This window comes from Micromys minutus, assembly GCF_963924665.1.
Source record: "Micromys minutus genome assembly, chromosome: 30".
Classification (NCBI taxonomy): domain Eukaryota; kingdom Metazoa; phylum Chordata; class Mammalia; order Rodentia; family Muridae; genus Micromys; species Micromys minutus.
The window spans coordinates 9,095,140-9,122,729 of record NC_137965.1 but is presented as its reverse complement, the minus strand read 5'-3'; the positions used below and the strand labels follow the sequence as shown (position 1 = coordinate 9,122,729).

Here is a 27,590-nt window from a genome sequence, read left to right as displayed (position 1 = left end):
AGAACCCATATGTTTCCACATCGACCCCCAACCCAGATACCTCCCTCCTTCCACAACCCACAAGCCTATTTTTTATTTCCCCTTCTGAGTAAGATCCAGGAATGCTCCTTTGGGCCTTCCTTGTTACTTAGCTTCTTTGGGTCTGATTATCCTGTACTTTATAAGTGAGTACATGCCATGTTTGTCTAAAGAGAGTCCTTTTTGGCTGTCTAAATATTTTTTGAAGAGGCTATGGGCTTGAGACATTGAGGGACTTGATAGAAGGTAACAAGTCGTAGTTGGCAGGAAGGAAGAAATAATTCCACTTTAACTAAGAACACTAAAACTTACATTTAAATCTAAAAGACAAGATGATAAAATAAGGTAGAAGCATTCATTCTTAACCATTCCCAGAAGTGAGCATTAACATGAAAGTAAGCAAGCAAATAGGCACACACACACACACACACACACACACACACACACACACACACACAAGAGAGAGAGAGAGAGAGAGAGAGAGAGAGAGAGAGAGAGAGACAGACAGACAGACAGAGAAAGAACAATTTTTCAAATCCAAGTATTCAGCTCTAAAAACATGTATATACAAACACTAACACTAAATAGACTCAGTAGGTTGTGTGTGTGTGTGTGTGTGTGTGTGTGTGTGTGTGTGTGTGAATATGCATCATGTATATGTGTAGGCAGCAATAATAATTATTCAAAAGGGGCCATCAATAGGGATTCTTGGACAGAATAGAAATGATGTAAATACAGGAAAATTATGTAAATATTCTCAAAAATTTTAATACTAAAACATTTCCAATACTGCTCACATATTTGTGGAGTGTGGTATGATGCTATTAGAAGAAAATGGCTTGTTTGTCTTGTTTCTACAGAAAAAAACTGTTTTAAAATCACTAAAGATTGTCCTTGCAGCTGTAAGTATTGAATTAAACACAAAGGACTATGGAGTAGCATACTCGCTGTAGGAACAAAGTGTCTATCCAATGTAGTTGACTGAGACAGCTCACGAAGACAATAATAATCTGTAAGAGAAAGACTAATACTGAGAACTCATTAAATTAAGTAGCAGATTTCTATTTTTTAATAAAGATCATATTGTAGGGCCCCAAAGTCTGGAGTTTATTGCTGAAAATTACCAGAACCTTTTAGAACTTTCTGCTTAACAGATATTTTTTAACAAAGTGTTGAAAAAACATTTCTATAAACCCAATACAGATTTATCTCATTAATTATACAAACAGATGTTTGATCTGTCTTTCTTGTAGTTGACTGAGACAGTACAGGCTGGGAAAAGCTGAAGCCGGAGGATCCAACCAAGGTCACTGATGTGAGAAACAGCCAATACTTCATGTCAGAACTTAAAAAAAGAAAGAAAAGAAAAGGAATCCCTGGAAGCTGGCACAGTTATGGGTTACACACAAAATGCTTTCCAAGCGGATTGTATTAAAGGCAGCTTGCAAGTTAAACAATCCTACCCCCACCCCCAGTCCTCATGAAGGAGAGCAAAGATTGAAAAAGGGAACAGTCCTTATTCTTCTCCTTGTTCCTCCACTGATGACAAAGATTCCCAGCAACTCCGAGAATCCTCTCCTCTACCGGCCCCATTCCTTTTGGAAGGATAATATACCATTGATTTCTGAGGAAATTAAAAGAATTCTTTTTCTTTATTAAACATACCATGGTGCCCCCTTTGACTTCATTTCTGCACTGGGCTCTTTCCTTACAGAACGTTAGATGCTGGAAAGATGCTTGGAGAGCAGCCAACTCCTGTATGGCGTTTTCCCCCACCATCCCTCCCTGATGTAGACATAATTTTGTTGAAGCATTACTTTCCTCTATTTGAAATTAATTAACTGAAGACTACCCCCTGGAATAGAAATACCGATTGGCCTGTACATTCCACACCTTCCTCCTTAGAACATGCTGCATATGTAGGCATGGTATTATTGCATGCTTGTCTTTGATTCTGAACGAGAGACAGACACTTCGATGTAAATCAGCATAGGGCCCTCTTACTCATGGAAACACTTATTGGAAACTAGGCCAACAGTAGAGGAAGACAGGCCTAATAAGTAGGTATCTGTATATTAGGGTCAATGTGTTAATTCCTGTGTGTCTCTTTTCACTTGCTGTACTGGTTTAGAAGATAAAATATCTGCTCATTCTACAACTAACCTGAATTTCTGCAGGTACAGAATGGCAACTCATCAAATGCCTGAAAACTACTAAATAATTGATTAATTGATGATCCATGGTTTTTGTAGCCACGGTTTCTACCAGCCAGAGGATCTGGAATAATATCAGCGTCTAGGAAGGAACTCGGGTTTCTGTACATGTAAACAGTGATGTACAGGCATGGCTGGAAAAGAGAAAAGAACACCAGAAGCTCTCTCTGCAGACTCTACTGCCTGCTTCACCACATCCCTCCCTAGGAGAGAGGAAGTTAAAGTGTTTGTATGGCTTCATGGTATAAGATGCAGGACCAGTTTTCTATCTACGTCTGATCCTGGAGCAGACCAGTAAGTGCAGTGCAGGGGGGTAGGTAACTTCCTGGGATACAAGAGATGCCTTATTTTAGAAATGAGTGAAAATAATTCCTGGATGTAATGGTTTGGGAATATATGTTTTACGTCTAAAACTCATGCTGAAACTTAATGCTCAATATGATAGCGTTGAGTTTAAACCCTCGGAAGGTGATTAGTCTGAAAGGTCTCTACCCTCAGAAACTGACTCTTGCTCTTACAAAAGGGGCTGAAGGGAACTCTTTAATTAAAGTGACAGTGTTTGCCCCCTTTTCTCTCCCTTCCTCCAGGCTGAAGACGTATCAAGGGATGTCATTTTGAAGTAATGAGCATCCCTACCTATACAACAAATCTGCGGCATCTTGACCAGGGACACCTTTGCCTCTACAACTGTCAGAAATAAATTTCTATTGATTATAGTTTATCCAGTAAGAGGTATTCTACTCTAGCATAAAATTTCATAAGAGATTGGCTTTGTGCAAGCTTTTCCATTTTTGATATTTAGTGTATTGTATACACTACCCAAGCAGATAAAAAGATTGAAAACTGGCATCTCGTCTCCCAAAGTTATTCAGATTCTAGTAACCACGGCATTCATCAGGAGTCTAAGAATGTCACTGCTCCAGCAGCTGACGTGACCTGGGAGGATGGAGTCAGCAAAGAAAGCAGTGACTGAAGCATCATGCAGTAGTCAACTTTATTAAAAGCATCAGACCATTTATACTCTGAGGCCTAAAAAAGGCCACATAAGTTCTCGTGAGTAAAAGCTGCATACAATCACAAGGACACGCTTCAAAGGGGCAAAGCCTGCCTGCTTTTTGACTCTGCTCAGTCACATGAAGTAAGGTGTGAAATTTTCCACTTACGGAATCATGTCACCCTGGAAAGTTTCAAGTTTGGAGCGTTTTGGTCTGGAAGTTGGAGACACTCAGGTTACTATCTTGGGGCTTTATAGGTAAATTCCGCAACAGCATTGTGAACTGGATGTTACTGTTTTCACAGGATACCTGCAGTAGAACTGGGGGAGATGGAGGAACTTGGTCTAGTTATAAAACAAGATCTGACACTGCTAGGCCTAAAATTATGGTTTTTTTTCACTCCACACAGAGATGGTTTTGTTGTTGTTGTTATTTGACGCAGACATTGTGGTCATTTTCGTGGGATTTCCTCATATGTCTCAGAAATTTGAATACCCACCCCACCACTGCCACCTCTCAGAGCCCTAGCATTTATATAACTCCTGAAAAGTTCCCAGAATTTCAAATATCAAACAACCACAGAAACTCTCTGCAGCCAGCAACATCACACCCTCTGCAAATCACAGTCAGTTGTTGTGGACAACCCTATACCCCACACCTGGGATTAAAATGAAAATATATTCTTATAATACTTTTTTTAAAAAGAAATCAAAATTCCAAAATTGTCATTACACGTGACAACTGAGCAAAGTCATGGTAGCAGGAGCAGGTGAAAGTTCACCTTTTGAACCACAAGCAGAACATTGAGAGAACTAACTAGTAATGGTGTGTGGCTTTGTTTGGTCTGAGTGTCTCTAACTTCCAGCACCGAAGTGTGCATGCTTCCTTATAACTTACCAGACTGTACTAGTCGTATAAGCCTTCTCCTCCATCTGCAGTGTTAGAAACATCCACAGCAGCACTTCCGCCAGGAATGTCAAAATCATACAGACACCCAACAGTTGTCGTTTTCAGACTTGATGGAAATATCCACTGGTTCTCTTCCAGGAATGTCAAAATCATACAGACACCCAACAGTTGTCGTTTTCAGACTTGATGGAAATATCCAACTGGTTCTCTTCCAGGAATGTCAAAATCATACAGACACCCAACAGTTGTCGTTTTCAGACTTGATGGAAATATCCACTGGTTCTCTTCCAGCAGACTCTTGGGAACTTACTTCTTCCTTCCTTTGGTGTGTGTCCTTATTACAATTCTGTTATCACTGTCTCGGCTCACCTGTGGTTGATTAAGATATTAGAAGCTACATTCAAAAGTGCTTACGTATAAAGCAAGAGAATGTAGGTTTTAAGTACTTCAAATTGTACCCTCTTTTGAAAAAAATATGTGTGTGTGCTCTAAGATCTCAATGCTTCTCAAAAGTCATTATTAAGAAAATGAAAGACTAGTTATAGACTAGAAGTAAAATTTCAAAGCATAATGAATGTCTTTTATCCAGAATATATGAATTCTCAAAACTGACCCACAAAACGTGGGCAAGCCAATAGACTCCAGGAAAAAAAAAAAAGATGAAGACAAAATAATGAATGAAATAATTCATCATTACTTACTAAAACAATTTAAATTAAAATAGAGATAGCATTACCTACCTACTACAATGTCTACCATTAAAAGAGGAAACATCTGACAATATCTGATATTGATAATATGAAAATATCCTGGCAGTGGAAAACTACTGATACTTTATTTCTGTGAGAACACGAAACTGTACTGTAGAATGACACTTTAGAGTTGCTTCTGTTAATGTTGAACATATACTTACCATTTAATCCAGAAGTCATAATTTCCCTCTAAGTTAATGAAAATGTATACATGGATCCTCGGAAGAGCAATTACACGTAACTTCCCAAGGATAATGCCATCAAAAGCTTCGGTTGGTCGGTGAGACAAGTGAGATCACATCCGAACAATGAAGCACTACCTAGCAACAGGAAAGGGGAGGTTGTCAACGCACAGCGCAAGAGCCCTTGTGCCACAGTTTCCTGGAACTTTGCGGTATGGCTTGACAGGAAAAAGCAGAACTACAGTGGTAACAAGAGTTTAGTGCTTGCCAGGGCCCGAGGATGGGGAGCACAAGGGGTGCAAGGAAAGCTTTAGGGGTGTCTTGATTATGATGGTAATTGCAAAAACATATCTTGCTTGAAACTTAGATGTTTAAATGTTAAAGGTAGGTAGGTGTAGCTCTATGAAAATTATAGTTCTACATTAAAAAAAAATGGGGCACAAATCAACTACTTACAACATAGGGGTTTAATTGTGTTTCTGATTTTTCAAAATAGTAAATATTATGTAATAATTGGGAATATATAAATACTGACCTGATGCTTTATATGATCTATTATTATAAAAAAGTACTGTGATATGGGAATATTAACAGAAAGTCATACTTTAGATAAACATGAGAAAATAACACCATGCCTGTAATTGGCTTCTAAACAATATAAGTGGAGAATGAAGACCTGAATTTAATCACCAGAATCCATGGCTAAAACATTAATCAATCAATCAATTAATTAATTAATAAAAATAAAGAGCCAGGTTTGAGGCATAGACTTTGTAGCCATAGTGATAGGGAGGCAGAGACATGCATATCCTGTGGCTCAGGGGCCCGCCAGCCTAAACAACATAGCTAGTTCCAGGTCAATGAGAGACTTCGTCTCAGAAAAGGTGCGGGGAGGGCAGTGGGCAGTGCCTGAAGAACAGAGCTGACATCTGGCCTCTCATAAACAAACACATGCACACATGCAAGCACACACATAGGCACGTGCACACTTGTATGTTCTAAAGACGGACTTCCTTTCATTCACTCTACGAAAAATTTTAAAAATACAAAGAAAAAAATCCATGCCAAAATAGACAAGGCAAATATGGATATTCATAACACACAAGGAGCTTGGTTGGGAATTCGTCAAGACACTTGACCACTAAGCTGCTTCCAGTCTGGTAGTATGGGATCCTGAGAAACTGAGTCGTTATTAACTGGCATTCACTAATGAATCCAATGCCAACCTTAAAGATGTAGGTTGGTATAAATTTTGATATATTTTGTTTCATTTCTTTCCCCTTATATTTGATATTATAGTATCTAGTAATTTTTCATCGTTTTGTGTGTATTTTGTCTGAGTTTCGGGGTTTGCACAATATATGTGCCTGGTTCCTACGGAGGCCAAAAGAGGGTATTAGATGCCCTGGAACTGGAACTACAGTTGTCCTGCAGGAAAGCAGCAAGTATCCCTAACTCCTGGTCCTTCTCTCCAGCTTCTGGTTTATGAATTTTATTTCATGCACTCTTGGTTCAAAATTTTGAAAGTACAATTGTATTCAAAGAGGTAAATAGTATATGTGAATGTAAGATCTTTTCATTAGAGTACTTAGTTTTATGTTCCAATTAACTTTTTAAATTCTCCAAATATGTTTCTTTTCATTATTAAGTGAAGGTATGCTAGAAAAATACTAGAACTCATTTGGTAATGCAGACTTAGCTTTAATGACCCAACAATACTTCTGCTTTTGGGATATTAGAATTACCAGCAGGAGCCACCAGACGCAGTCTTTCAACACGCCTTTCTTCTGTGGTGACAACAGTCAGGAAGGATAAGGCTGAATAAGAGCAGGACTGCTGCACAGAGGGTCACGACTAAGGAAGTAGAACAAGGCAGCTCAGACCAGTGCAGGAGGCCAGCAGTATCCTGCCAAAGGGAGCTTTTCCAAGAACAGAAGTCACACAGCCAGAGGCAAACAGGTTGGGGGAGGTCAGAGAAATCTGTGGCCTCTCCAGGCAACAGAAAACTGTGTCAACCCTTGTGACAGTACATTCTCAAACTGCTTGTGTTCCAGGGGCTGATCCTGACTGTACTGAATTTTCATTCCCCAGTGATTCTGAATTACAGTAAAACCCATAGCTTTTTTGCTTCATCAATAGGCATCTAATATTTAATAAATATTAATGAAGAGTTAATGAATAGTCATTAGAGGAAATTGGGTTATTTTTTATCAGTAAACATATACTGATTGGCTTTAATAGAAAACAGGTGGGGAAATGTAAATCTTAAAAACAAGGAATAAATGTAAATCTTAAATGGCTTATTTTCAAAAATATTCTCAAGGACTTCCTGTGGCGGGAAATAATTTCTTTGTTATGAGGTTTATGGTAGAACCCTACTATATTGTGGTTTGTTATTTAAATGAATTTGTGGAATTCTCTCTTTGAATGAATCCATCTACTTTGAGAATGAAGACCATTCTCAGCAATCAGATAGTTGACATTCCAGAAAATGTTGACATTACTCTGAAGGCACACAGTCATTGTGAAGGGCCCAGGGGAACTCAGTGGAGGGACTTCAATCACATCAATGTAGAGCTGAGTCTTCTTGGAAAGAAAAGGAAAGGCTCCGTGTAGGAACTGGCCACAGTCAGGACCATCTGCAGTCATGTTCAGAACATGATCAAGGGTGTCACACTGGGCTTCCGTATAAGACAAGGTCTGTGTGTGCTCCCTTCCCTATCAATGTTGTTATTCAGAAGAATGGGTCTTTGGTTGAAATCCAAAATTTCTTGGGTGAAAAATACAACCAAAGGGTTCAGATGAGGACAGGTGTTGTTGCTTGTTCTGTCTCTCAAGTCTAGAAGGACGATTAATCCTTGAAGGAAATGATACTGAACTTGTTTCAAATTCAGCAGCTCTGATTCAGCAGCCACCCAGTTAAACACAAGGATATTGGAAAGTGTTTGGATGGCATGTGTGTGTCTGAGAAGGGAACCATGCGGCAGGCTGAAGAGGGAGACCTCAGTTTCCTAGCTCCAGAAACAAGATCCTGATCACAAGTACAATTTGGGAACAATAAAAGACTTATATATTGAAAAAAAATGTTTATAAGATGGCAGAAATAAGGCCAATATCCCCTTAATCACAAATACAGCAAAATGCCATCAGAATACAGATAATCCTTAATTAAGACTTCTTATGTATAAGGTGTGTATCTGTGTGGTGGGGCTGGGGTTGGGCATGCAGATGAAGTACCAGAACACGACCTTATATCTCCTAGAATTGGATGGTAAGAGCTGCCCAACATGGGTACTGAGAACTGAACCCAGGTCTTCCAAGTCTAGGAAGGGCTCCTAACAGCTGAACCATCTCTCTGAACCAATAGATGTCTTTCAGAGGTAACTATCAATAACATTAAAAATTGTCTTCCTAGTCCACCAATCAGCACCACTGTGAAGAGAGTGCAAGGCCTAGAACTTTCCTTCTGTTGGTACCCGGGGAGAAGCTGAACTTATCCTAGTGCAGAGGCCTTGGTGTGTTTTATTTTTTGAAGGAAAAAAAAGTATGACCTCATCACAGAAGAGAATGGGGACACGGGTTGTTTATAGCACTTCTCTATACAAACGTCAATTACGCATTTCATCCTTATTGTGGCTACTTATGGGGCTACTGGGAGGCATGGGTCACAGAAGTCTTAGGAGTCTCTCATACTGGAGGGAATTTCCCAAGGAACTGAGGGTTAATTAACAAGGCAGCTATTCAGCACAGGAAATCCACTTTAGAGGAAAGCAACACTCTAATAGTTTAAGAACCAGACTATTCCCTAGTCCTAGAAATCTGAACAGATGTCTATTTTACCATCTTTGGTGTGACTCACTAAAAAGACGAAGCTTTGCTGTGGTACTTGATTTGCTCCCAGCCCCAGCCAGGCACACACGGGGTTTCTGAAAATCCAAAAAACATCATATGGTGTTCGTGTAACTAGCTGGGATTGTAGAAGCTTTAATAATGAGAGAAAAAAAAAAAAACCCAGAAGCTACAGAGCTACTCGTTTCTCTTCTGCTGTGTGCTGCAGAGGCCAATGAGAAACGTAGCTCTTATGCTGCCAACAGCTTCCTCCGAGTCCAGTTGGTATCTACGGCATTTTCTTTGCTGCCACACAGCAAGGATGAAAATAGAATTGAGTACATTTATGGGCTGTTAACATTGGTTTCTCCTCTTTAATGCTGATTAATTTGTTTCTGAATGAAAAGTATACTATCTCCCTACCAAGCAGTCAGTATAAAGTTACATAGTAGCTTTAGACAGGAGAGAAACAATGACTGTCATTTCCACCTGAGTCTACCTGTTTATAGCCTCACCCCCAGACACAAGCACCAACAAATGTTACCTGAATTGCAACACTTTGGCAGTGGGGACAGGGCAGAATCATTCATTTACTGAGTAAATACATATTTTGTATGTTAGACACTGTATGAGTAAGTTTAATCTTATTAACTCAAAATGTAGTATGAGTTTACAGTATGGTTTAAAGGGGTCTGTGATACGTATGGACAAAACCTGGATCTTCTCTTTTCCAAGATTCAAGTCCCTTTGATTACTTATGTAAAACTAAAAGGCTGACTTGGAGCTATAAAGTTTGTCCTTGGGAGATTTCTTCTACAATGCAATTTGGTGCCGTCATGTTTTATGTACTTCAAATGGATGTACATTAGGGACACAATTACAGCTGGTAAATATTAGATACCGGGTATTAGTAGCTAATACTAATCTCGGTTAGTGTTACTATTCTAGTTAGTAATTCCGAATGTCTCATGGCTTCGCGGCTGCAAATATCTGCCTTTACCCGCTCACACTTGTCTCTGGCCAAAGATGCTTTCCTTAATTAGCACATGACTTAAATTTTAGTCTTGACTTTTCAATTGCTTTGGCCTTAGGCTGTCCAAATACAGGCTGGTAGTCTAACTGGGCCAGAAAACCTGATTAAATGAATAGTGCTATTAGCCTTGACACCCAGCAAAAGGAAGGGCAATTTGTCGGGATTTGTGTGGCCAATTCAATTGTCTCTGAAATCTCCTATCTCTTACAATCCAGCCTTGCCTGCAGGCTGTATGACTGTGGTCTTGTTTTAGCTAGTTTTTGTGTATGTATGTGGAGCCAAGGACAAACCCTAGGTGCCATTCCTCAGGAGCCATCTACCCTAATGCAGTGGCTATTCCTGGTTGTCAACTTGACTCTGTCTGGAATCAACCACAATCCAGAATTGGAAGGTTCACCTGCGATCCTGATCTTGGCATGGAGATCTAGAGGCACAGTGGCTATGAATTCCAGGACACTAAGGCAAGGAGATCTCTGAGTTCAAGGTCATCTAGATACCTGTGTGGTCGTACACACATTTAATCTGGGACACACCTTCTGGTGAAGACCTACCTAAAGACATTGGAAGAAGGACGGTTCTTCTTGGCCTGCTTGCCTTGTGGGGCTGAGCAACTGCTAGATTCTTGGACTTCCACTCACTTGCTGCTGACCGTTGTTGGGGAGTTGGACCACAGACTGTAAGTCACCATCAAATTCCCTTGCTATATAAAGACTACCCATAAGTTCTATGACTCTAGAGAACCCTCGCTGATAACACCTATTTTTGAGAGCGGGCCTCTTATTGAGACTAGATGAGGCTGCCTCCTCAGCCCTGGGGTTAAATACTCACACCACCACTATACCCGGCTTTTTACACAGGTGCTGGGGGTGGAACTCTCCTGCTTGCTCAGCAAAAACTTTACTAATTGACTTCTCCTCCCCATCCCACAGTTTTCATTGCATCCCACCATGAAACTGACCCCTAGGGGGGAAAATAGGATATGTACTTTTCCTAAGTCTATGCAAGAGTAATTTAAGAAAGGAGGTGGGATGGCGGGGTGTCAGGGTGGTGGGTGGCGGGGTGGGGATGCTCCTCTCTTTACAGAGAGTAGACAGGTCAGACCGGCTCCTGCTTATTTCTTTCTTTTAAATTGCCAAAGTACCTGTTGCTTTTCTGGGTGGCTAAGCCACATAAATGGTAGCTTCGTTCCACAAGTCTAGACCAAAGTCTACATATACTTCAGGGGACATAGCTGGGGAAACTGGATTCCAGGCGGTCTCTGGTTGCCACTTGTGGAAGGGCAGAGGTTCCTGGTTTGCAATGACTCCCACTCAGCTTGAGGTGGAAGACGACCTAGCGTCAACCAGGTGGTTTAGAAGAGCCGAAAGCCCCAAAGTACAATCAGTTATGGGAATGCTGAAGCTGCAGAGAGCCTCTGACATAACCCACTGCAGTCGCCTTATTGTGTTGAAGGGGCTGTGATGGAAGGATGTGCGACTCAGGATGTGTGACTCAGTCTCGGCCACTTGGAGAGTACTAGCAAATCTCACACCATTTCGCTGGCCTGGGCCTGTTTCACTTTTCTTACCTGGCCTCTTTGGTTCTCACAGTTTTTGCTGAGAACAAGAGGCTACCTACCACATACAGCCAAAGCAGGCCAAGAGAAATTTAGTACAGTTTCCTATGCATCACACACACACACACACACACACACACACACACACACACACACACACGCACGCACTTAGTATTTCAAAAGTCCAGATGTCTTCATTAACCAAACCAAACCCAACAAAAACCCAGACCTTTACAGCGTCCTCAGTCTTAAGTTCTCCAGGGTTTTGTGTAGTTGTTTGAATGTGCTGATCTTTAAGGTGAAAAACTCTTGAGACTCAGTCCCTTCAGGGCCGTGAATCATGTGAGCCACCGTTTCAAACAGCTGGGGGTTATAAAAAAAATGCAGTCACCAGAACAGCCATCCAAAGGGGTTTTCTCACTTCTGCCCTCCGCCAGCCAGGGTGTACTGGCTGTTTTTGTGTCAACTTGACACAGGCTGGAGTTATCACAGAGAGAAGCCTCTGAGAAAATGCCCCCATGAGATCCAGCTGTAAGGCATTTTCTCAACTAGTGATCAAGGAGGGAGTGCCCAGGCCATTGTGGGTGGTACCATCCCTGGGCTGGTAGATCTGAGTTCTGTAAGAAAGCAGGCTGAGCAAGCCAGGGGAAGCAAGCCAGTAAGTAACATCCCTTCATGGCCTCTGCATCAGCTCCTGCTTCCTGACCTGCTTGAGTTCCAGTCCTGACTTCCTTTGGTGATGAACAGCAGTGTGGAAGTGTAAGCTGAATAAACACTTTACTCCCCAACTTGCTTCTTGGTCACGATCAATGCTTTGTGCAGGAATGGAAACCCTGACCAAGACACAGGGCCACGACTCCTTCAAGGTGGCTTTGAGATGGGAGTTGGCAGAAGGCCTCTAGACCGGGTGGGCGTCGGTGACATCATCATCCCCCAGCCTCACACCCGGGCCTGGCAGTAGTAACGGGGACGCCTACACGCGGTGTGTGTAGCCCTAGGTGGCTACGGGAAAGCTCCGGCCCTAAGACATTTCCCAGAAGCCGCGCCCGCGCCCTCCGGAGGCCGCGTGGCTCGCCCCACGGGAGCCGCCCTCGGCGGGCTGACCGGCAGCAGAGCCCTTACAAGGGGAAACGGGTCACAGAGCGGAGCGGTCACCGAGTCACAGGGCTCGGGCACGTGAGGGGGGTGGCAGTGACCACAGACAAACCGGAGCTGACCTATTTCTTGCGGGTGCGAGCTTCTGGGGCCCGCGTCCTCCACAGTGTCACAGGGGCCTCTGGGAGTCCGTCCAAAACAAAACGACAAAAAAAAAAAAAAAAAAAAAAAAAAAAGCAAAGGTTCGAAAGCCGACGTGCCACGGGCTCTCAACAGCAGAGGGCAGCGTGCGCATCCTCGCCCGCCGTGCGTGCGCGCGCCCGCTCGCCCGCGGCCCGGCCGGGGGGCGGGGCGCAGCGGGGCGGGGCGCGCGAGGAGGGCGGTGGCGGTTGGAGGCCGAGGAGAAAAGGCGGCGGTCCGGCCGGGACTGAGGCCCTGAGGATTGAAACGCGACCGGCTCCGTGCGTGGTCCGGTGGCGGGGAGGCTGCAGAGCCGCGGGACGCGACGGCCGGGGCAGCCGGGGCTTGAGCGGAGCTTCAGCCCGCGCGGGCCGGTGAGTTGTAGCGAGGCCGCGGGAGGCCGGCGCGGGGACGCGGGCGGTCAGCGGACCGGACGGCGCGGGCCCCGGGGGCGGCAGGGCCGGTGGCGTCCGCGCAGCTCGGAGGCTCGGGTCCAGGTCGCTCGGGCCGCGGATCGCGCCGGGCCGCTCGCGTGGCCCGCCCTTGTGGCTCCGGGCAAATGGCGCCCGGACCCCCGGGAACGCCGACTCGGGTGAGACCACCCCCCTCCCCCACACACACGCTGAGCGCCGACCCCCAAGAAAGCGAGGCTCGCCCCTTGTGGCTCGCAGGGACTTGGGGGTAGTTTGGGCGCAAACGGGTTAAAGGACCGCGAGGCATCTCCAAGAGTCTCCGCGGGATGAGCGAAGTTGGTAACTTTTCCATTCATGGAAGTGAGAGGCGCGGAGGCTTAGCCGTGGCCCTTGTTAAAGGGAGACTTAGGGATCCCCTCCCATCCCCCAAGTTACTGGGTCCCGCTCGTGGAGTCCCAGATTGGAAGCAGGACAAGGAACGCATGGCGGATTCAAAGTCACCCGGGAATGCGTTTTAACCTCGACGGAGGCCTGTGTTTACCGCGGGTCTCCTGCTCCCCTCTCCCTTCTTTGAGCTCCGTGGTAAATCGCGGATAAAAAGATGCTTGGGAAGGAGTTGACCTTTTCTTCCATGATTGCTTTGTTGACTGTGATCCAAGATGAAGTTATTTATGGGCATTCTGGTATCAAAGAGGGTTAAAACGAAGTCTCAGAAAGTTTCCGAGGTTTTTCTGCTTGCTCCCTGCTAAATTTCAGGCATAGTAAGTTACATTAACGTGTTTTACACGCTTTTATGCTGGTTTTCCCAAACAATCCCATGCTGACGGGCAGTGAGACAAAGGAAACCGTAGTATCCCAGTTTGATTCTTCTAAAGCATACAGTTTCGTTGAATCACTCTTCTTTGTGCTTAGTCACTGTTTCTTGCTGTAGTTTAGTTGGGGACAACATGATGTTTTGCTAACTTCTTAGATCAGCTTGTACCCGATACTTAACATAGGGACATAGCTTTTGTGTGTGATTGATTCTAGGAATAGTAGGTGTTTTATGAATGATTAAAAAAACCCTGAAACCTATGTATTCCATATGTTTAATTTCAATCTAATGTTGCAGAATGTTTAAATTTAAGTTTAAGGTTTTTTTAAATATATTTTTGTTTTAAAATGTAAATACTTAAGTAAAATACTTTTAAAAGTAATATTGCATAAAATAATTGCTATCACTTCTCACATGGCTGGAGAGGTCAGATAAACAAGCTTTAGTTAATGTGTTTACTATTTGATATAGCATGCTTTTAAAATGTAACTCTTGGATAATGTTCTAAATACTTTTTTAAGACTGCTATTTATATAATAAAAGGAATTATTCTTGCTGAATATTATTGCTGGAGAATGTCATTTGCATTTGGGTATTCAATGATAAAAATTGTGAGGTAAACTTAGTAAATACTACGTTTCATATTGTGATGAGAAATGTGCGATTCAGCTTTAGGTAGTTACTTGCATATTGTGCATACTAATAGGAAAGTGTTAATTCTGAATATACCTAAGTAAAAAATAAAAACATGTTTCTTTTCTTTCTTTTTTTTTACAGAATGGTTAATGTTAGAGGCTAGAGTGGTTCCTCACATAACTGCATTTAGTAAACTTTATAAATTTAAGTAATATTTAAAAGTAGTTGTATATAAATCTGGCTATTGTGTGAGTCCATTTGTGAGTAACTATATATACTATTGGACACAGGAATAACTACTCAACTTTTAAGAAGTTCAGGATTGCTTTCAAAGTACAATAATTACCTCAAGGTCAAAAGCTGACACTTAGCTTCCTAGAAGCCTACCCTTCTAGCCATCTGAGACTGAGTAGACCTGTTTTTATCTATGTATTCATTTAAATAGGTTCTCATCTGAGTTTTAAATGTAATTTCTGATCCAAGTCCATGATTTTTTTCCTTTGTTTATTGAGGGAAGAAATTGTGAGGAGTTAGAACTTTTATTTTAAAACTTTAACCATGACCAGGTGTAGAAATGGCAGCTGTATGTTTTGATTATATTACATCTGGAGGGTTAAGAACATGAAAATAAATTTTCATTTTGTTAGGTCATTTTTCTATAAAACCAGAAGCAAAGTTTAATGAAGTAATTTGAGTATAACTCATTTGGCCATTTGCCCTGGTTAGCCTCAGTTGTCAATTGACAGGTCACTATGGCCTGTGAGGAGGTCAGAGCTGGATTATCTGTAATTGATGTCAGAGGACCTCCCCCTCTGTGGGAAGTACCGTCCCTAGGTAGGAGGTCCTGGACTATATACAGGACAGCTAGCTGAGCATCAGACAGTGAGCAAGCAAAAAGCAGCATTCCATCATGGCTTCTACTTGCGTTCCTACCCTGACTGCCCCGGGTAAACTGTGACCTGGAAGTGTTAGCTGAAACAACCCTTTTCCTCCCTACAGTTAGTTGCCTTTGGTCCAGGGGTTTTATGTGTTACCTCAGCAGCATACTGGGTTGTCTGTGCTGTGAGCTGGGAATTTAGTGGGAATCTAATTTTCATCATGTGGAGCCTTTACCACCACCACAGCTTTGACCGTTTTATGTTTGTTGTGTTTTGTTTTTACTGTGCTCAAAGCCTTTGCATCTGGTGGGCAACTACTACTGGCCACAACCACCATCTTTTAAGAGCAGATAAAGTGGCTGAGGTTTAGATTTGTTAACTTCAAAACTAAGTGCATCTATTTGATAGTAGGTCAGCAAGTATTTCTGTTCATTATGTACTGGTATCTCTGACTATACAAAAGATAAGACTTTCCTAGGGACACTTAATTGATAAATTGTTAAATTTTGGTAATAAACTTCCTTATAATTAGACAAGGCTGGCTGCACATCAGCCTTACATTAGAAGACTTTCAGTAGGATTGATTCCTCTAATACCCTATAAATGTAATGCTAAGCAATAGTTACGCCGATGCCACTTCAGGTTTTGAGGTTATTTTCCTTCACGGCACCTGTACATATGCAGGCAGCAACCAATACCTTTCTTTTTGAACCTGGGGCTTTTCTATATATTCAGCTTTATAAGTGGGGTTTTTTTTTTTAAGATCAAAACTATAAAGTTGTAAGAAAAAGAAAAAAAGGTCAAAACTGAAGTCACTGATTTATCTTTGATTTGCTTTTATAAAAACGTTAGGTTTTGTCTCCATATAAGATGCCTAGGACATATTAGTTGAATGCTTAGTGTTTGAGCACCATTAACTCTGTATGGTTAATTGAAGAATTTTGTTTTAAACTAATTTTCTAATGCTAGATGTGTACTTTTTAATCATGGCATAGTCTATTTTCCACGAAGTCAAAAATGCCTGGAAATTTATTTTCTCAGATTTCTTTTTTCGTTCCTGTATTTACACAAGTGCATATGGATGGAAGCACAGTTGGGGACTCAGGGAATGAGTGTGTGAGCAGTTATAGTTTGGGTGTTCCTGGAGATTATAGGTTTCCTTAGAGCTGGTTACTAAAGAAAAACCTATTTCTTTTCAGTTGTCCCCAGCACTGCCATAGAAAGGACAGCACATGATAGCATGTGTTTCCATGACTTGCTTTGGGTTCTAGGGAAGGTCTCAAGCTGAAACTACAGTTGACACACAGGGCATATAACGAGGGAGAGATGTGTATCTTCTCTGTATGTGCACTTGAGTGCTCTCGTGTGTCGTAGAGACAGGTAGGCTTAGGAACACCCTCAATTTTAAAATATGCTTATATTATCTCCTTATATCTTAGTGACTTTTGAGAAATAGTAAAAGGCTCTGGTTTTGTGCCTTAATGAGAATCTCTTGTTTCATTGTGTGGGAAAATGCCATGTCTAAGGATTGCTAGTCAGCCACAGAGTATAAATTGGCAACCAACCTCTCTTAGAGAAAACTGAAATTATTGTGTAAAATTCCATCATATACAATTTTTTTTTGTCTAATGAAACTTTTTTAAAGTAATTCTTTTAAGTGTAGTCTAAGGAATTGATTTGGTTATGTTTTTTAAAATGCCATTGAGTTTAATGAAGCTCCTTTCAAAGTTGAAGCCATAATTTTAACAAAATGTTTTCTACCAGGTCTGGTGTGCCACCGTTGAACTGATAAATTAAGGATTGAACTTTAAAACCCTGTTACACAGGATTCGTGAACAATTTCAAATACATTGTGAAGGTAATACAAATTTTGTAATAGTGACCTTGATTCGAAACAAGGTGGACTTGGAAGAGCTTTAAAGTTTGAAAGCCAGTCTCTCTCCTTAGAAAGGCTATTCCTGATCCTTCTTGTTTCTTTGCATATTTATCTATAAAATGAACTTGACCTAGATTCCTACTTTGTATGGACATGCTGAGAATGGCTAAATTCATATGTTTGTATTTAAAACATATGGTCAAAGCAATGTAATATGCTTTAATAATTATAAAGAGCTAAAAGATTTTTAGCTTTAACTAGCTCCAATCACAAGGTGATTAAGTGTTAGAATAAACTACAAGAAAGATTGTGCAATCTTCATTCAACAAAGAACATCTTAGAATTGAATCACCAGCTGTTGAAGAGCTACTCCATGTTCTTAAAGTTTTATAAGTAAACAAGACTGCTAGTCCACATACAGAGTAATAGCATACATTCAAGTCCCCACCTGTCACTTAACTAGATAGATGACCTTCGGTAGGCACTTACTATCATTGAACACTTTTTTCCTGAGTTGTGAGAAATTGACTTGGTATTTGTTAAGGATAAAAGTGGTGTACATTTGATATTAATCCTTTTTCTAGTGCACTTTAGAAAGCAATAAAGTCCTATATACATGTTATGGCTACACTTTCATAACATTTTTATTGAGAGGAGTAGCGTGGAAGAGGCTACTTATTTTGGAACTCAAGATCCTTTGAGTTTACCTTTGCAAGTTGTTACTGTCTTTGCATGTGAGTCAGAACTGCTGTGGTCATTATTTTAAACACCTTTCAGATTATGCAGCTGTGCTCTGCCTGGTGTGCTTGTGTGACGGCATGGATAATGACAGTGTCCCCACCACACCAGGTTCCAAAACACTGCTTGTGTTTTAGATTTCTCTTGGTAACAGTGAAGTTAACCTTAGCATGTGAGGTAAACTCAGCCTTTGCAGGATAAGAGCTCCAGCTGTTTGCATGCTCTGACTCACCTCAGTGAGGGTTGTCTTAGTTCTTATAAAACATTTCATTGCTTCAGTTATGAAGATTTGCTATAATTTATCATTTCTTCTCTTGTGGTCCTTTTAGTTCAACCAGTTTAAATTTAGAGTAAACACTTGCCTATGGATTTTGTGAGAAAAGAAATTCAACTCATTGTTATTTATAAGCACAATTAAACATAATTTGGTGTTGAATGTGTCCTGTTTTCCATGGCATCATTGAACAAACATCACATTATCAAAGAAGAGCTCTGTTAATGACAGCTTAGCTTTTATTATTCCTGCTTGAGGAATGTTAGTCTTCAACCAGAGGAAAAAGTTGTAACAGTTTGTAGAATGATTACGTACTTGAAACCAAACTAGAATTTATCTAAATACATGCCAGAGATTTAGCAACCATATGCACCAATGAAGAAAACAGGCTACGATTTTTTTAAATTTTTTAAAATTATTATATACTACAGTATAATTGGAAAACAATGAGTTCAATTGCCTTTCAGTCTACAGTGGAAGAGACTATTTTGAAACTCAAGAGTGTTCAGCATCTGGAAATAGCTCTAGAGGTCTGGAGTTTGGAAGATTTTTTAGGCAGGATGTATAGATGAGTTCTCATCGCCTCTTGGCCTTTTGGGCAAGATCAAGTATAGATAAGTTTTCATCCTATAGCTGGTAAATGAAAGTTGGAAAAAATCTAACACACCCAGAAATAATGCATAGTGTGAATCAGAAATGACACGAACTCCTGAAGAAAGTACTATTTAAAGAAAAGACGATGAAGAGAGGTAGAAGGGAAATTGCCTAAGTGTGATCACGTGGAAGTAAGGGAAGGATTAACAGTCTCGCAGGGTCAGGGATTCTGATTCAGCCGAGGTGATGAGCTGGAGGAGGAAAGACTAAAATGGCCATTTAGGTGATGCCTGCAAGACAGGAATTCTTTAACTTCTCACCACTAATAGAAACAAAGAAAGCAGTTAAAGATTTAGGGGAAAAATGCATTGAATACACACAGTTACAATTAAATTGTCATATTTTTTTTCACTTTCTCTTATTTTTGGTATAAACTTTGCTTAATGAAATGCTTAAAATACTCAGTTTTAAGATGAGAGTATGTCTGTAATTCTTCTTACTATTTGATGGATACAATTTCTCTACCCTTAAAATTATCAGTGACGTTCACTTCCTAAGTGACGGAAATCCATTGACGAGCACATACCACTCATGATTGGCCCAATTTCCATTTGGCCTCGTTCTCAGATCCTTATGGCATTTTATCCCAATCCATTAATATTAGGAGCTTTGGACATGTTTTGTCAGTTCCTATGCTGTTACTTTAGAAATGGATGTCCTTCTTTCTCTTACTAATTTACCTGACATAACCCTTTCTTATGTGAACTATTTTCTCTGTGTTACCATTTTTCTTCTATTGTATTGATCCCAGAATATATGATCCAATATTTTCCAGATAAAGTTGCTGTATGTTTTAGTTAAGCCTTTGATAGTTTGTAGAATTTCTTATGACCATAGAGAAGAGGTTAGTAGATAAAGTAGATAAACATGAATTCATATGTTTAGAGGGAGGAAAGAAACTAATAAAAATTTGGCTAAATGTCATATTGAAATGCTGACTATTCTCAGCTGCTTGATGAGAAACTTGCAGTGAGGCATACCAAAGTCATTGAAACTGGAAAGCTAAAGTCTAGTAATCTCGAAGTCGGGTGCTAAAAATAGTACTGTCATTAGAATTAACTTATTTAGTATACAGTACTTTCTATATTTGAGTACTTGAAGTGCTTAAGTTCCTCTAAGATATATTAATCATATCAAAATAACCACTTAAGTGTTTTTATGCACTTTATATATTTCATTCTCAATAATAATCAGGTATATTAGTGGTTCAATTTATTATGCAGTTCTGAATTTATTTTATTTGTCTAATGTCTTTAACTTTTTCTATTTCCAAAACTAGAGCTGGACTGGCCATTATGGAAGAAGAGGTACAGCAGCACTCACACTGTGTGAATTGTGTCAGTAGAAGGTGTATGACCAGACCAGAGCCTGGGGTCTCCTGTGACTTGATTGGTTGCCCATTGGTTTGTGGAGCAGTTTTCCATTCTTGTAAAGCTGACGAGCATCGGCTCTTGTGCCCCTCTGAACGAGTGCCTTGCTTAAATAGTAACTTTGGATGTCCGTTTACCCTGGCACGGAATAAAGTTGCTGAGCATCTAGAAGTGTGTCCAGCAAGTGTGGTGTGCTGTACTATGGAATGGAACCGATGGCCTGTTAGTTACTCAGACCGGAAATCATATGAAAGTCTAAGCCGAGATGCTGATGAAGTGACACAGTTAGACATGGCTTTGGCTCTTCAGGATCAAAGAATGCTTTTGGAATCCCTCAAAGTAGCCACCATGATGTCAAAAGCAACTGATAAAATGTCTGAACCTAGAGAAAAAATCTCAGTGAAATCAAGTGTTCAAGAAATACCACGTCCTAATGGGTTGGTATCTGTTGATGAAGAATCATACGGTGCACTTTATCAAGCTACTGTAGAAACAACCAGAAGTTTGGCTGCTGCATTAGATATCCTAAATTCTGCCACAAGAGACATTGGCCTGTTGAATACAAGTCTCCATGCTACCACAAAGAACGAGGATGAGGAGAATAACAGAGAAAGCTCCCAGGATAGGAGCTCGAAAGACCAGGACCACCTCGATGAGGGTGAGGTGGGGGCAGTCGGTGGAGTTGATCATAATGGCACAAGTCGGAATGCTCAGGCTGAACAAAATGGCTCAAGTGATTTATTATGCGACGTAAACACAAGTTCTTATGGTACTTCTGCTCTTTGTAATGGCTTTTCCTTGGAAAAGATGTATATACAGGTCAAAGACAAAGATCAAAATTCTCATGGTGATTCCACTGAAAGTAACCTAACAAATGGAGACTGTGTGGAAGCAGATGGTACTTCAGAACCTTCCAGTTCACTTCCAGTAGCCAAACAACTTAAGGAAGGGAGTCCTTTCAGTGCTTTGCCAGATAACACATTTCAGCATATCCTCAGGCCAGTTGAAGATGATGATGGGGGCTTGTGTTGGAAAAAAGTAGACTTAGGGGACTTAAAGGATATTAATGGCTTGCCTTTCAGTCATGCGCCTTCATTCAAGTTTCTTTCCAATTCATGGTATCTCTCAAAGGAAGACAAATCAGTCGATACAACGGATTTAGAAGTTGCAGAAGATCCCATGGGCCTCCAAGGAATAGATCTGATTACAGCAGCATTACTGTTTTGTCTGGGAGATTCTCCGGGTGGGAGGGGCATATCTGATAGCCGCATGGTTGACGTTTATCGAGTTGACTTTGGGACACAGACTTTTTCACTTCCATCTGCAATATTAGCTACAAATACAATGGTTGGAGAAATAGCTTCAGCTTCAGCTTGTGATCATGCCAATCCACAGCTTTCAAATCCAAGCCCTTTTCAGACACTTGGGCTGGACTTAGTTTTGGAATGTGTTGCTAGGTACCAGCCTAAGCAGCGTTCAATGTTTACCTTTGTGTGTGGACAGTTATTTAGGAGAAAAGAATTTTCTTCCCATTTTAAGAACGTGCATGGTGACATTCATGCTGGACTCAATGGATGGATGGAGCAGAGGTGTCCTTTAGCTTATTATGGCTGTACCTATTCTCAGCGTAGATTTTGCCCATCAACACAAGGAGCAAAGGTCATACATGACCGCCACTTAAGGTCTTTTGGTGTTCAGCCATGTGTATCTACAGTATTAGAAGAGCCATCTAGAAACTGTGTTCTGGGATTACGGAGTGACCATCTAAGTAGTCTCCCTTTCGAGTTACTCCAACATATTGCAGGCTTCCTTGATGGCTTCAGTTTATGCCAGCTTGCCTGTGTATCCAGGCTAATGAGAGATGTTTGTGGCAGTTTGCTTCAGTCTCGTGGAATGGTGATATTGCAGTGGGGGAAGAAGAAGTATCCAGAAGGAAATTCAACCTGGCAGATAAAAGAAAAGGTCAGTTTGATTTTGACTTACCAATCTCTCTTAACATCAAATAGGCATTTACTAATGCTATGGTATAATGTATCTAATACATTTTGACAGTGACCATATCCTACAATGTACTTTCATTAAATTGATAATGAAAGAATTTTTAGTCACAATCACTAGTATTTCCTAGACTTCTTGAATCTAACTTCTGTTGTAACATTTGTATCTTCAGATGAGCAGTTCCTTTGCTCTTCTCCCACAACTGTATGACCATGCTATTGCCTGTCATCTTCCAGTTTTGACAGAGACATTTCTGCATGAAACAGTTGAGGGACCTAGAAAAGGATTTACTTGGGCCTTCAGTTGTCTCCATGTTTAATGGTGTCTTTTTTAGGATGAACAAAAAAGTAACTGTTACCACAGTTACTAATAAGTAAGTAACCACCAAGTCTGGGTGCTAAGGCTGAAGGGTGAGATGACAAGCTTAGAGACGTTGTTACTGTTTAGGGGACACTGTTAGAGACGCTGTTACTGTTTATGGGGACACTGTTAGAGACGTTGTTACTGTTTATGGGGACACTGGCTTTATGGCAGAAGAGTGTGTGTAATTTAGAAAAGTGATATGGAAATTTAAGCAGACATAAATTTTAACTACATTCTGCTTTTGCCTAGTTTCTTCTATTTGAAGCACTATCCAAGATATCACAGGTATCTGTGACTAAATACCCATCATACAGATCTTTATATAACAGCTTGCATAAACTATATTTGGCTGCATAGCACTCAGAATCACGGAACTTTATTCTTGACCCGTAGGTTTTGTCTTACTCAGTGCTCCAGTCTTAACAAAAAAAAGAAAACTGCTTTTCTGTTTTCTTGAGACTTTGACCAATTTTCCCCCCAAGAATGATTTCTGGTGACAGTTGATTAGATGTGTCTCTGTCCTTTGGAATAAGATAGTATAATTGCTTTTGTCCTTAGTCACTAGTATTTATATATAGAATGACTTGTTCTCTGGTAGTGTAAATTTCTACAGAGACCTGGTCTTGAAGATATAAATTGGTGTAATTTATAGAGTACATATCAGTATGCTCCTGTGTTCTCTATTGAGCCTAAACCACAATATACAAGCATCCACTGAGCATCTCTGCTTGATTATCTCCGCTTTCTCAAACCCAGCATGTCCAGCTCACTCTTCCCCTCTACCCACTTACATGTCAGAAAGGGGCATCTTTGTCTATTAAGCACCTAAACCAGAGATTCGGGAGGGAGGGCTGATCTTCTCTGTCCTCTTTATTTCCAAATTCTAGTTGGTTGGTTCTTTCATATCCCTCAGGCTCACCTCACCATTTTACCTTTGGTTCTTTTTGGATTGCTACAGTTTCCTTTCAGTTTCTACTTCAGTTAGGTTCTTCTCCAATATAGGCTCTGTGTAAAAGATACAAGTATATTTTAAAATATATTTACTATAGTTGATGCAGTTCTTAAGTCTTCATATTTACTGTTGCCTCAGAGATAGAGATCAACCCTTAATGAATATTTAAAATGTCTCAGAAGCCTGTGGATGTGTTTCCCTAATTTCCACACTTGAATACCTGAGGTGTGCTGGGCAGATATTACTTTCATTAGCTTATTGCTGCCTGCACTCTACAGAAGAAACAGTGACTTGTCAAGTATTTATTTATTGTAGTACTGGAGGTTGAGCCTGGCGGTTTCCTTGTGCTGTGCAGATGTTCTTACTTAGCTGATTCCCAGCTCTCTTTTTACTTCGATGGAGAGTTGCACAGAGTTAACAAGGCTCAGTAACTAGACAGGACTTGAATTTGTAATCCTGCCTCGTCTACTAGGTGGTTGGGATGATAGACATGTGCTACCAGATGCTCGGCAACAGTGAGGGTTGTTGTCAGCTGAACACTTACTCCGTTCTCACAGAATTTTAAGGTATCTGGCTACTTTTCTTGGGAAAGTGTTGTGAGTGTTGTCCTCACCCTAGTGCTCCTCCTGTCTAGAGCAACCGCTGATTAGCATGTGAAACTGGCCTTCTGTCCTTGTAGCTTTCCTGTCATGTAGATTAAACCGGCTGCACACAAAAAAATACTTGCTGAAAAAAATGTACTGACCATGCACAGACTGTCCTTATTGCATTATTCCCTAAATAATGTAACATAACTGCACAACACTTACGTTGTATTAGGTATTATAAGTAACCTAGACATGATGTAAAGTGTATGGGAAGAAATGGATACACCATTATATAAGGGACTTGAACATCACACATCTTTATTTGAGAAGGTCCAGAACCAACTCCCATGTATACCAAAGGAGCATTACAGTGTTCTTGAATTAGACATTTGTATACCCTAGAATGCTTCAGTGGCTCCTGCTTCAAACATATGTTTTAGGTAGCTTTCCCCTACTCCACATTCATGTTTATCCTCTTAGGTCCAGGAAGGGCTAAGTATAAAAATGAGGAGAGGCCATAGCACTGTTGAACCAATAAGATTTTACAGTAGTGCAGTTTAAAGTAGGATTGTAGTGTAGCCCAGTCTGGTGGTCCTCCTTCCTCAGCCTCCTGAGTTTGAAGGTGACAGGTGTGAGCCACCCTCTTGACAAAAACTCTTGTTTCCGGGAAGAAATTTTTCTTTTTGCTTGTGTTCTTTTTTTTATTGGATATATTTTATTTATAATTCAAATGTTATCCCCTTTCCTGGATTCTCCTCCATTCCCCCATCATCCCCCCCCCGCCCCCCGCTTCTCCTTCCATTGATGCCCAGCAAGGCCATCCTCTGCTACATGTGAAGATGGAGCCATGGGTCTATCCATTTCTACTCTTTGGATAGTGGGTTAGAGCTGGGAGCTCTGGTTGGTTGGTATTGTTGTCCTTATTGTTGCAGACCCCTTTAACTCCTTCAATCCTTTCTCTAACTCCTCCATTAAGGACCCCGTTCTCAGTTCAGTGGTTGGCTGTGATCATCCACCTCTGTATTTGTCAGGCTGTGGCAGAGCCTCTCAGGAGACAGCTATATCGGGCTTTCCAGGAAGATTTTAGCAAATTGAAGCACCTGTTTATGTTTTTATTATTGTTGGCCACTGTTACTGCTGGTAAACGGTAGAGAAGCTACTTAACTGCATAATAGTCTACAACAGTGGGTCTCAACCTTTTTATGCTGCGACCTTTTAGCACAGTTCCTCGTGTTATGCTGACCCCCAGCCATAACATTGTGTTGCTAGTTATGAAATAAATATCTGTGTTTTCTGATAGTTTTAGTGACCCCTGTGAAAAGGGGGTTTGATTCTCAAAGAGGTCATGATCTTTGAGAGCCACTGGTCTAAAGTATTATCAGTGTACTTTATGGAGTAAACGGAATGGAAGAAAATGCAGAGGAGGAAAAGAGAAAGATACTTGGATCATCACCATCTCTAGATTATAGTTATGTATAGCCAATGGAATAGCAAAAAAATAGTGTACAATATATGGTATTTTAGGAAGTGGCTATGAATTTATAAAGTGATATTTAAAAAAATTTACTTAGTATATATTATATAAGGGCTTGATATTTTAATGTTGAATTTTATTTATTCTCTATTGGTTGAACTAATATTTTATAAATGTTTGACAAACATGAATAACAATGAATTTACTCCTTTTTAATTTTTAGCTATTTGAAACTATATCTTGTGTTTCTCTAGCAATAGAAAAGTACATGCCGCTAGAGTAGAGCGAAAGGGGCATTCTGTCTGTCTGTTGGGTGGCTTAAATCTGAAGTGGACTTTTCTTCTAGGTATGGCGATTCAGCACTGCCTTCTGTTCTGTTAATGACTGGAAATTTGCTGACATCCTAAGCATGGCTGACCACTTGAAGAAATGCAGTTACAATGTTGTCCAGAAACGGGAGGAAGCAGTCCCACTGCCGTGTATGTGCGTGACTCGAGAGCTCACGAAAGAAGGACGTTCCCTGCGCTCAGTTTTAAAACCCGTACTTTAAAGCTGTAACTTTCCTTGCACATACATGCAAGTACCTGGTATCAGTTCTTTGTAATATGTGACACTTTATTAATGCATTAAAGACTACAACTAGCTAAATTTATTGTCACTATGTATATACTGTTTTGCAGTGACATATATTTTTATAATGTACTGTTAGTTGGGAAAATGTTGCCTTAATATTTGAAATGTGTGAAATTGTTGGAATTTGCTAGACAGGATGATTTAATCCTTTTCTGCATAATGTTAGTATTAATGGTGTGCACATTTAAATTCTGAAATTTTTGCTTCTCAAACTAAAAAGATCTGACCAAAACATTAATTCTTTGTTTTCTATGAATTGAAGCCCATGTTATCAAAAAGCAGAACTTTGATTAAAATTTTTTGTTGCATAGATTTTTCACATAACACATTCAGTCGTTGAAACACTGCCATAAAATTGTTACCAAGTTTTCCTGGTACTTTTATAATTATTGATCACAAGTGAAATACAGTACTCACAGTAAGGCACAATAATGACTTCATGCTTTTAAAACAACTCACAAAGATATTTTCTTCTGTTCTTACAATTCTTAGGCAAGAGATGGTCATCATTAAATACCGTATCTGAAGATGTATCAATGGCAGATTAGAGGAAAAACAAGGCAAGCCTGTGAATTTAACTTGAAATTTTCATGGTGTTTCATATTTTCTAGGTATCTAATGTTTGAAAAGAAAATATACCTCACTATAAGTTTGAATTTGGAATATTGCTTGAATAAACTTCAAATATTCAGAAGACAAAGGGTTTGACTCATTGAGGGGCCTTAAAACTGCTCTGCTTTTGATGTTTATAAGATGTTTCAAGAAACATAAGACATTATTTTAAGACATTTAAAAATGTGAAATTTCATAGTCTTTGTAAAGTAACGTCAAGCAGAAATCTGTCTTGGTTGATAATCTTTATAAAACATTTCCACAGTTTTGCTTTACGTATTTCTCAGAAAGTAAGAGTTGTGTCTTTTTTGTAAGCATCAAGTGTGGTAAGGAAATATTTAAAAAAAAAAAAACCTATAGATTTCCAGTTAATTTATGCCGTGTTCACGTAATACGCTTATTTTAAAGAAATAAGCATACATTGTTAATATTTAAAAGTAAGTTCTGAAGACAGAGACATGAAATGATTTGTTCGGATAAATTCTGGCATTGGTAAGTTAAAGTGGTTGCTAATGTGTAAATTCTGGGTTTTTCTACATTGATGGTACTTTGTGGGTA

At 40.4% G+C, this 27,590-nt stretch overlaps 1 protein-coding gene and 1 long non-coding RNA gene across 3 annotated transcripts; one reads left to right on the top strand and one right to left on the bottom strand.

The window, feature by feature from the left end:
• Positions 1 to 1,007: 1,007 nt before the first annotated feature.
• On the bottom strand, positions 1,008 to 12,841 carry LOC308439930. Its single transcript, XR_013975631.1, has 6 exons — positions 12,703 to 12,841; positions 11,715 to 11,848; positions 5,049 to 5,207; positions 4,124 to 4,504; positions 3,395 to 3,546; positions 1,008 to 1,363 (listed from the first exon to the last, which is right to left on the bottom strand). It is a non-coding gene; the product is annotated as an uncharacterized lncRNA (long non-coding RNA).
• A 148-nt stretch (positions 12,842 to 12,989) lies between these two features.
• Positions 12,990 to 27,166, top strand: FBXO30 (F-box protein 30). Of its 2 annotated transcripts, XM_080941509.1 has the most exons (4): positions 12,998 to 13,134; positions 17,266 to 17,359; positions 20,323 to 22,375; positions 26,134 to 27,166. In XM_080941509.1, the coding sequence occupies exons 3-4, from the start codon at positions 20,339 to 20,341 to the stop codon at positions 26,335 to 26,337; spliced, it is 2,241 nt and encodes a 746-aa protein (XP_080797635.1). In that variant the 5' UTR covers positions 12,998 to 13,134; positions 17,266 to 17,359; positions 20,323 to 20,338; the 3' UTR covers positions 26,338 to 27,166. The 2 variants fall into 2 exon arrangements, with proteins under 2 accessions (XP_080797636.1, XP_080797635.1); XM_080941510.1 differs by lacking the exon at positions 17,266 to 17,359 and having other exon boundaries at positions 12,990 to 13,134.
• The last annotated feature ends 424 nt before the right edge of the window (positions 27,167 to 27,590 follow it).

What these genes read in the sequence shown, in the direction of transcription:
- FBXO30 (XM_080941510.1), top strand. Translation starts at nt 20,339, where the DNA reads ATGGAAGAAGAGGTACAGCAGCACTCACACTGTGTGAATTGTGTCAGT. An exon ending in CCTGGCAGATAAAAGAAAAG is followed by an intron (nt 22,376 to 26,133) that starts GTCAGTTTGATT and finishes CTTTTCTTCTAG; the next exon opens with GTATGGCGATTCAGCACTGC.